The 11,301-nt window shown below is 42.8% G+C and overlaps 1 protein-coding gene across 1 annotated transcript; it reads right to left on the reverse strand.

Annotated features, from left to right (window-relative positions):
- Positions 1-917: 917 nt before the first annotated feature.
- On the reverse strand, positions 918-10,409 carry RARRES1 (retinoic acid receptor responder 1). Its single transcript, XM_062603007.1, has 6 exons — positions 10,110-10,409; positions 4,029-4,091; positions 2,911-3,085; positions 2,107-2,243; positions 1,481-1,543; positions 918-1,387 (listed from the first exon to the last, which is right to left on the reverse strand). Exons 1-6 carry the CDS (start codon positions 10,332-10,334, stop codon positions 1,229-1,231), a joined length of 822 nt encoding a protein of 273 aa, XP_062458991.1. The 5' UTR covers positions 10,335-10,409; the 3' UTR covers positions 918-1,228.
- Positions 10,410-11,301: the final 892 nt, after the last annotated feature.

The following is an 11,301-nucleotide window of genomic DNA, read 5'->3' on the forward strand; positions in this document are numbered from 1 at the left end:
ATCTTAAATCATGGTTTCCAGTTACAGATCAATGATAGCGCAATGTAGCACAAATTACAAAGAACAAAATCATCCCAGAAACAGGCCGTGTTTCCGGAAGGAAGAGGTACTTACTGATAATGAGTTAATGTAACCTGGGAGAAATCTTGCTCATGGGGGGAAGAAAAAGCAAACTGGAGACAGTTTGGCACTATCTGAGCAAATGGAGACAAGGCAGCAGCAGCTCCGCTGGACCGCAAGTGGAGATTTGGGCATGATGGGATAAAATCACATAATTACCAGAGGACTTTGCTGTGTTTAGGATAGGCACAAGATGTAGCAGCTTTAATCCACGAGCTATTTGATGGTGTGTTCTGCACCCCAAACCCCACTGTGGAAATTCATCCATACAGAGCTGTCCTGTTGGCAGTTTTTGTTCAGGGAAATAGAAAGAACTGCAAACACAATGCTAGTGCCCTCAATTTCTGCCTGAGCAGCACTGCTATGCAGGACTCTGGGATGGGGACAAGCACAGGCAGACCCCAAAACATGTTTTCCTTATATCGGTATTTTCTGAGTTGCCTTCACAAGTAAGAGAGAAGAAACTCTTGTCAGCTGATGCTGCAGGGCACAGCAGTGCCTCAGCAGGATGAGGCTGTGCAGAAGGTGGTTACCAGGGCCTCCTGGGGAGATGTGTTGCAGCCTGCACTCTCTGAGTCCTTCTAGAGGCTGGACAGCAGGAGATGGACAGCTGAGGTCAGACAGCAGTGTCAGAAGGAAACCCAACCTCCATCCTGCAGAACAGTATTGGGTTTATTGGAGTTGTAAGTTAAAAATCAGCATGGACCTAGCACAGCCCTCCCTGCCACCCACCCCCCCCCCCCCCCCGAAAAAAAAATCAAAAGTTGGTAAACAAATATTTCTTAGCAACAGATTAATACATTTCTCAAGTTTTTTTATCCCAATATATTAACTTTGTTTACAAACTATGTTATTCAAAGCTACAGTAAGTCAGTGACATAAAATGAACTTGTGTATGTTTCTCTGTGAATATATGTAGTAGCAAAGGTTCTTATGTAGAACTCTATGAGTGCAGCAGTTTAAGAAACTATGGGAATTAATTTTGGAACAAGACAGAGTAGCAAAAGCACTCATTCACGGTTCAGCTTGTATAGAAAAATTGCAGCTCCAGGTCTGTTGATACAAGGATTTCTCATTTAATATAGGTATGTAAAACTGACAATTGCTTTTAAAGATTGGGTCCCTTTTCATGTAGAACCCCAGCAGCTGATCCAGATTCCATTCCAGATCCATCTTCCAGCCCATGGTTTACTGAAGCACAGAAGTATTTTACTTTCAGAGGATGACCAGGAAGCCAAGTGAGGCGCATGTGACACGAGATAATGTCCTGGAGAAGAGAATTAAAAATACACATCTCTTACAATTTTGATGCTGTTCCTCAGTTAATGAAAGGAGGCAGTGTATGCGTGCACTTTCTTACCTGTGTTGGAATTTCATGAAGCAGGACGGTGTAGTCAAACTCAGTAAAATCATCTTTCCTTATCTGGGCATGTTTCAAAAAGAAAAAAATTACCAAAGACACAAGTTATACTGTTAAAGTTTAGAGGCTACTCAGATTTACTTGACTGTATTTAGCTTGCTTAGAGAGCGAGGTGAGGTGAACAGGGCTCGAGATGGCTGTGGTCAGTGAGGCAGGTTTTGTGTGTGGAGAGACAGGGAATTAGGAGCATATCCTGCCTAGAAGGCACTAACTGTGGCATGGCTATGCAATCTGTTTTCTGACCTGAAACTCAGCTGACTCTGGTCCTAATTAATTGACTAACCCTCAAGTAACTTTGAGAATTCTCACTGCTTTTTAATTTTTCCTTCAGAGAGATTCTCATTCAAAATAACTCAGATCTCATTCTAAATAACTAGGGATTAAAAACTGAATGCTATCTATTGATCAGAGGCGATGGGGGGAAAACAAAGCTTTGGGAACTCCTGTTCATTATGCTGCAGGTGTAAGGTGTGTTCCCTGAGAATGCAGGTTGGGCACTGACTGATGCTGTCTTTCAGCCTGGCTAGGCTTCGCTTTGCTTACCCACTTCACTTAGCTCCACTTACCCACTGCTTCACAGACTTCACTTGTGCCATGAAATAGTCCAAGTTTTCTCTTGACTTTTCCCACATTATGTAGCTGCTGCCAGCAACAGCCAAAGCCCACACTGATTCCAGGGCAGGTTCAATATTGCCATGGCTGTCTGCAAGGGAGAGAAAGAGTAATATAAAATGACTGATTCTGTCCAGTGGGAAAACTATAAACCCGTAGCACTTCTGCGTGGTGCAGCACTACTCCTGGGAAGCAGCATTTGCTTTTGATGTTTTAGTCTTGAACAGGGAGGAAAGTGATGCTGAGCCTGCAGTCAGAGTATGAAAGCGTGACGGGACTGAAATTGCCAAGAGACTCTGCTTACTGGGTCCCTGCTGGGAGGGGGAGGAGCCCAGTATCCATAGTGGAAGCCCCTACTTAGTGGGGAGGAAAAGAGGGACCGGAGTGCTCTGTTTCCAGGATGGAAAAATTCTGTTAGTCATCCCTTGTGAATTCCCCCCTCAGCTGGGGAAGGGGTGTGGGTTAAGGCAGCTGTTACCACGCGAGGACGTTCTGCATTTACTTGAATATAAAACTGCACAGGCTTTGCTCTTAAATCCAAAACACTTTCACAACAGGTGTTGGGTTGTGTTTTTTTTTCTCCCCAAGAATTGTTGTCAAGGTAGACTTGTTCTGATAGTTAGCTCTATGGTATTAGGGTGCTACTGCAAATGCATGTGTCTCCTTTTTAAAATGCATGTACATTTGCTTCTGTTCTTAAAAGCACCCAGGCTCTTTAATATAAAATGAAATACAGTCAACTATTTGGAGGAACATACCTGGAATATTGTTTCCAGTTATTGGTTTTGTTTGGTGCCTGAGTTTTTGGTAAAGTCTGTTGTCCTCTTCCTGGATTTGCCTCTGGTCTTTGCTCTGCATGCACTTGATACTGACAACAGGTGGAGACTTTGTCTTCGGATACAACACTGTAGCAAGGCAGCTCCCAGCATTTTCCTGGAAAGAGAGAATTTAAACATGTTGTCTTTAATCAAGGTTTTATTTACCAGCAACACATTCTTAAAAAGCCCCTTGATACATGATGTGAAGTATACATATGGAATATGTATATGTCTTTGTGAGATACTTTGTATAAAACTGCGCAGGGTCAAGAAAGGAGGCTGCAGAAGGCTATAATTTTCTTTCTTGGTAGGGGTTTTCTTTTGTTGTTTTTTTTTCCCAGAAAAGTAAATATGTTAAACCCGTGAGGCTAAAGTGATTTAACAGACTTTTTTAATCAAAGTGTGTCAGAAAAGCACTAAGTCGACTTGGAAATATGTTTGAGTTCTCAAAAAATAACCTCAATTGATAACAGGGACTCTTTTGTACTTCAGCCTTGAAATAATGCTTCATAATAAGTTCTGAAAACAATTAGAATTTCGTACAATGTGTGTGCAATAGAAAAGCAGATGCTTACAGTAAAGTTGCTAATGACAACTGTCTAACAGAATGAATGGAGGGGGGCTCTAATGAAAAAAAACACACAACTTGTCAAGTCTGTATTCTCATTTTGGTGTACACAGCAGGAGGTACAGCTGGATAATGGGGACCATACTGTCATGTCAAGTTTGGGCCATTGCAGGACTTCACTCAGGTGTTTATATGTGACTAATGTGATTTGAAACACAACAGGCTCTTCAGGCACTGAGCAAAGTGGGTGACTACTGTGCTCTGACCACTTGGGCCCAGGCAGAGACTGAGGGCTGATGAGATGAAATACTCAAGTGATTCCAAGCGCAAGCCATACCCCATGCTGGACAGACAGGTAGAACCATAAAGGTAAGTCTTTTCATTGTGAAAGACCCTTTTATGACAGCGCTTAAATGTAACCTGTTATGAAGATATTGAAGTTCATTTAACACACTATCAGAAGAAACACGGAGGACCATAATAAACTCACCCCACTTTTGTAGTCTTCGGTAGTGAACTGCAGGTAGTACTTGTGACCAGAATCTGGAATGCTCTGGAAGAGAGAAGGATTCAGCAATTGGCATAACTATAGCCTTATGTAGCATAACTTGCCATGAGTGCTGAATAATGGAAACAAGGGCATCATGGCTACCTCAAGGAAATTGATCAGATGAGATGCACTGAGACAGTCCTAAGCAGCAAACTGTGAAGGATCTCAATACTACCGTTAAATAGCCCTTACATTAAGGGATGGTTTGCACCCTTTCCTCAGAGAGATTCACAAGTAGAAAAATGCAGCTTTAAGTCCTTCATGGGGTGGATCAATACTGAATAACTTTAAAAATCATAAAATTACAGATCTGTGTTCAGCCTCCAAGGAGGTTTCTTTTTTGCACAGGACATCAGAGTGCCCCTGAATATATAAATGAATCAAATCTTGCTGACTAATTCACAGCTGAACAGGAATTACACTAAGGCTTTACACTAATTTAGCCTTAAGGATGCTAACTTTTCTAGTTATTTTTTTCTACAGCAACTGGAAAGAGACTGATTTTGTTACACAGCATGGCAGAGCAGGATTCTGATCTGCTCTTTTTGCCCTGGAAATACCAGTCACTAACTTGCTCAATCAACTATCCAAGATTTTGCTTGTTAAGGAAGAAATAAAAGAATACTCCTTGCTTATGGAAAGCAGCCAGTAGCACGTCTTATAGTGTAATGCATCAGAAAAGCCTTAAAAGAGTAAACTTTGAGATATGCCATTTTCTTGGGTATCAGGTTTTTTTGTTTGTTTATTTGGGTGGGGTTTTTTTGCTGTTGCTGACAGAAACTGTTCAGTTAACAAATTATATTTTTGGTGTGGGATATGAGACTGCCCCAGCCCAAAGCATGCTGAAACAGAAACTAGCTTTTAATGTTGACAATAAAAACTATTAATTATGCTAAAACAGGATCAGTGTCTCATTCCATAATGAAAGAGCAGAGCCAATTAAAAGTATCTGCATTATCTGGTCTATACTTCATTAGTCAGTCTCTTGTTTTCCTGCCAACTTTTATATTAACTTTAGAAATTCCTGTATTTTTGAGTGGGGACTCTGAGTAACAAATAGTATTGAAAAGTTTCTATTTCTTCAACTACTTCCTTATAAAATAACATTATGTGTTATCTAACATTTTGGTACATTTCCAATCCTTTCTTTTGATTAAATCAGCTAGAAGTAAATGAAAGTAAGTCTTTCTGTGTGCTATGCTGTGATTTCTTAGACAAGCTTTCTGATATACAAGGTCACTTTTGTGTCTGAAAGTTTATTCCTTTTGCATATATTGCCTGGCTTAATAAGAGGCATTCTCCCTTGTCATAAACCATTTCTTGGTTCTGTTTGCTGCTGGTGGGGGATATATCTTTACACAGGCTTTTCTTTGTGTGGCGCATGAGGCAGAATGTAGAAAAGGCATCTTACCAGAGCAGCAAGCTGCCTTCTCAAGCATATTTTTAAATTCCAGCAACAGCGCTGATTTATTAGTCTTATTTGGTTTTTAAATACAATACTCCTCAGATAAACAGGAAGGGAATTCTGGCTGTTTGCATAATTTTGAATCTTAGAACCCAAAGCAAATGGACATGGTTTATTTATCTAAACTTGGGCCTCTGTGTTACCATCATACTTTCTTCCTGGAAGCCATTAATAGCGTAACGTTAGCAAAATTTCACTCCCAGGGCAAGGCCATCAGCCCAGCACTTGCCTTTAGTACACACATGGAGTTATGTGCTGCAGGTAGGAGGACAAATCGGTTCAGTTGCTTACTCTAATTCTGTAAAACACCCTCTTGAACTTCAAGATGAGGCAAGTCTGGAGCTGGACTCTGATCACACCGTGAAGGGAATGAAGGAAATGGACAGAGGGCAAATTCAGATTATCTCTTTCTTCTCCACCTCTCCATTCTTCCCTTCTCCTGCCCTTGTTTTGTGTATCAGCTAAAATGCTGTCCTTGAAATGACAGAGAGTGTGACATGAAGAGATACAGCAAAATAGTAAAAGCTGTCTTTCTGAAATGCAGGCTGACAAAAGAATTGGGAATTTGTGGGGCTGAAAGAAAGGTCTAATCTCTCACTAATCACTACAGTTAAGTCCTAAGTTTCTGTTTATTGAAAAGCTACCCAAGAGCTGTGTTACCGCTGTTGTTTCTAACATTCATTTAATTAAGTATGGGTATTTTTTAAGCACAGTGACCTAGGCTTACTCCTTTTCTTGACACCAGTACCACAGATGAGAGAACCTGAAACAGGTGGACTACAACACCTCTGAAGCAGGAGGAGAAACTTAGCTCCGATTTAATTGATGATAATGGATGGGATAGGATGGTTCCTGCTGAAACTTTTCCTGAAGGACATAGTGCCACAGGCTGCCTAAACACAATTACAACATCAGGGTCTTAAAGTCTGCAACAAAACTTTTAGTGGATGTTTTCTGTCCAGCATATTCGGTCATTTCAAATATGTTCAGCTATTCTTTCCATATTCTTTGTTCTCACATTGGTGTCACCTGGTCTCTCTGCTAAAGAAAATACTATTTTTATAGCTGTGATAACTTTGAAAATAGTAATTAGAGTCAAGCTTTCAAGTGGTGCTACAAAGCTAAAAAACATGTTGTCTGGGTATGCATCCCACAGGACTTTGATCCTACCAGAGAGAGGTAGAAGGTATATTTGGCATGAAACAATTTTAACTTTTATAAAAGTATTTCCACTATAATTTCAAAGTGCATCGCTATAAACCATCACATGGTGTGAGTTAAATCTGAGCTCAGGAATATTCGACATCATGCAAGGATTTCTGGCTGAAAGCAGCCAATGTGTCCAAAAGAGAAGAAAACAAGTGAGTAAGTCAATTTTCCACTGAATATCTGGGTCACGGGATTCTTTTATTTCTGGGCTCAAAATTAATGCAATTTTCATGACAGATTTTTAGTACTGTGAAGGCCAAAATAGCAATTTAGGAGCAGTTTCATTCCAGGTCCCAAAGGAGGTGGTTTTGCAATTGATGTACACTGCTGTAACTCCCCACTGGCACAGAAAGGGGTGATCCATCTCTCACCCGTTGCTGCAGGTTTCCATCTCTTATGTGTGTTTCCCCACTATAATTTCTCCCCTGGGACCAGTTTTCGGTTGCCAGATCAGAGGGCTGACCCGCTTATTAAGTGTAGAGGTGCTAGCACTGCAGAGAGGAGTGAGAGCAGCGTCACCCATGGGGATTCCTACCTCGCAGCCCTAGCACTGCCCCTGCAAGCCCACTCTGGTGGCTTGCAGCTTCAGGATGTTCTGGGGACATATCCACAAGCAGCCAGGTCACCCCATGCAGGCAGGAAAACCCAGCAGAGATGGATAATTTCTCAACCTCTCTGTACCTAGCTTTCCCTAGACAATTTACCTACCCTGCCACGGATTCTACTGACTGTTGGAAATAAATAGAAATCTTTTAATTGACTTCTAATATTAGGATCATGGTTACAGTGTTATGCTGTTTTGTGTCAAGGTGAGCTTGTGAAGAGAAATATCTTTAAAATTGTATTTTGAAGTCCAATTTAAGCAAGTGTAGCAGTTCAGCCAAGACGTTACCTAGCTTTACCTCTGCACCTCACCTCCTGGTCCACATACCTTCTGCTCAGCTATGATTTAATTCCAGGGCAGCTTGGTATAGGAGACTGCTACTACATCAGTGTTCTGAAAGTTTCTCTCGTGAATTCTAGGCAGCTGGCACACACTAATGCTTCTCTTTTAAAAACATGTATTTTAAAGTCCCTCTGTCAACTATTCCATGTGGTGCATGCTGCTGTTTCCTGGAAGATACTCACTTAATTAAAAACCCACATGAATGAGAAGGGACAACAAAAAGAAAACTGCAGCCAATGGCAAGGTAGGACTTGTTATATATTTGGCGTATCTCTACTATTTGTTGCTAGGACAAAAAAATTACGGAAGTCTCATTTCACCTGAACTTGAAAATGTCTTTACATCTAAGAGAGTTATCATACTGGTGACTTGTCTCCAGTCCTGTTTCTAATTACCACAGTTCCACTGGCTAGTAATGGTAGTTTTTAAAATACGATGCTCATTATTGAATCCCATTATAAAATTATCCTATTATCCCATTATAAAGTTATCCTGTTTTTACTAGATACAGTAATATACCAACCAATATGAAGCTAACCTTCTTTAAAAACAAACAAAAACCCAAACCTCGACATTTCTGTCTCTTCCACTTACATAATATAGCACATTCCTTCCAGGAAATGCTTTTCATTGTTTACAGTGGAGGACAGAAAAGAAGGAAGTGACCATGTCTAGTACATTTCTCCTCTTGTTTTCAGTGTGCAAAGAAAAAGGGGAAATAAACTATAGAAAGTGGTTATAGAAAGCTCCTACAACATCCAGTACTGTAAGGAAGTAATGAGGCATTTCACTTCTCTATGAACCATTTTTTTTATTTCCTATATTAAAAGACAGATGGCTCATTGCGGGTGGAAAAAATCCCTTTCTCTCCCTGTAACCAAAACTACCTTGCAAATACTTAGTTACATGGGGATTGGAAAGAGGATCTGCACCAACCCCTTACTTCTGATATGTCTCTTTACTAGGCAAGTGCACTGTTTCCAGCAGCACATACTGTTAAAGAGGCACAAGCATTTGTATATGTAAATATACACATATATACCTATGCACACTACCCAGTAAAGTGCCCAGTAAATACAGAAGGAGCACTTGTAAGTTTCGACAGAGAAGTGTCAAGTATCACAGTAAATTTCTGTCATAGGCGTCTGCAGCAATTTCATAAGAAGAATGAAATGTCATTCCAGCACATCCATGCTCAGCACCTTTTAAACTATATGCTTAATGACATGTTTGGGAATGGTGGTGAGAACAGGGTTACCTAAAGGGTGGTGTCTCAGATAAATCCATAGCAGGACATGGTGTTTGCATTCCCTGACAGGTAGCACGGCTAACACTACACTTACTTCATATAGTGCAAGGCTGAAAGAGCACACACATTCTGAATTTTCATTTGTGTTTTGTCAAATTTAATTGGAAATTATTCTGGTCTGTTAAATACTGTGTGCAACTCAAACAGGCTTCAAATTGAATTGGTGCAGCTGCCAGCTGGGATACATGTGAAAGACTGAGGCTCATCCTAAATGTTTTAGGCTAGCTTGGAACGTCTTTCTTGGAAGATTTCACACTACAGCATCTTATTCTCAGTTTGAGGAGTGAGGGTCTGAATTGAAGATGTCATGCAGATGCTGAAGGACAAATGTTGTAAGATCTCCTTTTTTTAGTGTTTCCCAGGCTTTTTTCCCTGTTCTCTTACTTTCAGAAACTGAGAAGGATGCAAAACCTGTGGCCAGAAGATGAGAACAGAGCATGACAAGGGTGCCTCAAGCATCCCTGACTAGCTCTTCGTGACAGGAAAGCTCTGCCCCTATAGCTACTTCTATCTAGGCCTCTCACCTCAATTTGACATGTAAAACTAAAGACATGTTTTCTGATGGGAACTGTGCTGCCTTTAGTTGAAGCTCTCAGTCTCTAGAAGGAGAAAGCCAATTCCTTTCTGTCCCTCCTCTCACAAAGTAGATGGTCACTCCAGAAGTGATTCTGCTGGAAAGATTCCTTTATCAAACTTGTTTTCTTTCCCTCATGTGCCTGCTCTGTTCCTCAGTTTCCATGCTATGCTGCTTTTGATTCCAAGCCAGGGCACTTGGGGCACCCTCAACCACCATATGGGGCGCTCGGCTTGGATTTTGGGGTTATTTAAATCGTGACCATTAGCGGCGGATCCCCTCGGAGGTGCCCCCTGAGGGAAGAGGCGGTGGGACTGCCGCCTCCTGAGGGCACCCGGTGGTCCGAACCCCCTGCGGAAGGGGGCGCGCTGAGGGCCGCGCTCTTTTATTACAGTAATTATTGTTAATTAGACTTTTCCCAGAGCTGTTTTAAAGACCGCGCCCGCCCTCCCCGCTCTCCTCCGGACCGACAGCCGCCCCGCTACCCTTCCGCCCTGCCGCGCCGGCTTCCCGCCTACCTTCAGCGTGGCCTTGCGGACCTGCCCCAGCGCCTGCAGCGCCCCGGGGGACGCCGTTTGGAAGTTGAGGTAGTGCAGGGCCACCCGCGCCGCTCCCGCGGCCAGCCGGCTGCTGGGGCTCAGCTTCTGCTCGGCGCCCGGAGCCGCGGCAGCCGGCAGCAGCAGCACGCTGAGGCAGAGGAGGAGGAGGAAGGCGGCGGGCGGCGCGGCGCTGAGCTCCTGCATGGTGCTGAGAGGCCGTGGAGGCTCCGCACTGAGGCGGGCTCCGCCGAGGGCCGGTACTAATAGCGGGGGCCCGGCCCGCTACCTCCCGCCCTCCCCTCCCTCCGCTGTCAGTGCCTGGGGAAACTCCTGTCTCTTCGGCTACTCCCCTCAGCCCTCCCACCTGCTGCAGCCCGCATGGGGGCTTCAGGGGACTGGGGGAGTCTGAGACCCCAGGGCTCCCTCGAGACAAGCCGCTGCCCCCACAGCCAGAAGTGCCAGTGTGAAGTGAGAGACTGCCGCTTGGAGACAGATGAGCAATCATATAATGCATATGTGAACAAATACAGGTAATTATTAGGGAAAAAAAAGTTACCGCCTCCTCAGAGTTATCATAACTCAACACTACCCAAAACTCAACAGGCTCGCTTACAGATAGACAGACTTTCCCTGAGATGCAGCTGAAATATTCCAAAAACTGCACAAGATGCAGATGAAGCACTCCTCCCTGAAATAGATCTCACTAAGTGAAGTTTTTTGGAACCAGAATGTCATCTCTCTTGTAGTGTGAAGAAAATGAACTGAGACAGCAGCCCGGCAGCCAGATTCCCTTAAGATGATTTTTAGGACACAAGTGAGCTTGCTGTGTGCTACTGCTGGAAGCATCTCTTTTGGAGAGACTGAATATGGTATAACATATTGTATGTATGGGTTTTTTCCTGAGCTAAAAATACTGGGTTTTTAATGGTCTGCTCTATTACCATTTGAGCAGATGGATGGTTGTATTGGGCGCAGCTGGGAACCTGTTTTTACGCTTCTGCATGAGGGGCATGCTTCTGCATTGGGGCATCAAAGTAGTAAATCAGAACTCTTGTTAAAGACTCAAACTGTCTCCCATAGAGCATTAAGTTGCCTTTATTACTGTAATGATTTTTCATAGAACTTAAAATTCAGTATTTTTGAGGCTTTCCTATGTGAGGGAAATAATTAG

The sequence above is a fragment of the Pezoporus occidentalis genome, unplaced genomic scaffold, assembly GCF_034315485.1.
Source record: "Pezoporus occidentalis ecotype Australia unplaced genomic scaffold, CSIRO_AGI_Poc_V1 ctg8, whole genome shotgun sequence".
NCBI classification, from domain to species: Eukaryota; Metazoa; Chordata; class Aves; order Psittaciformes; family Psittacidae; genus Pezoporus; species Pezoporus occidentalis.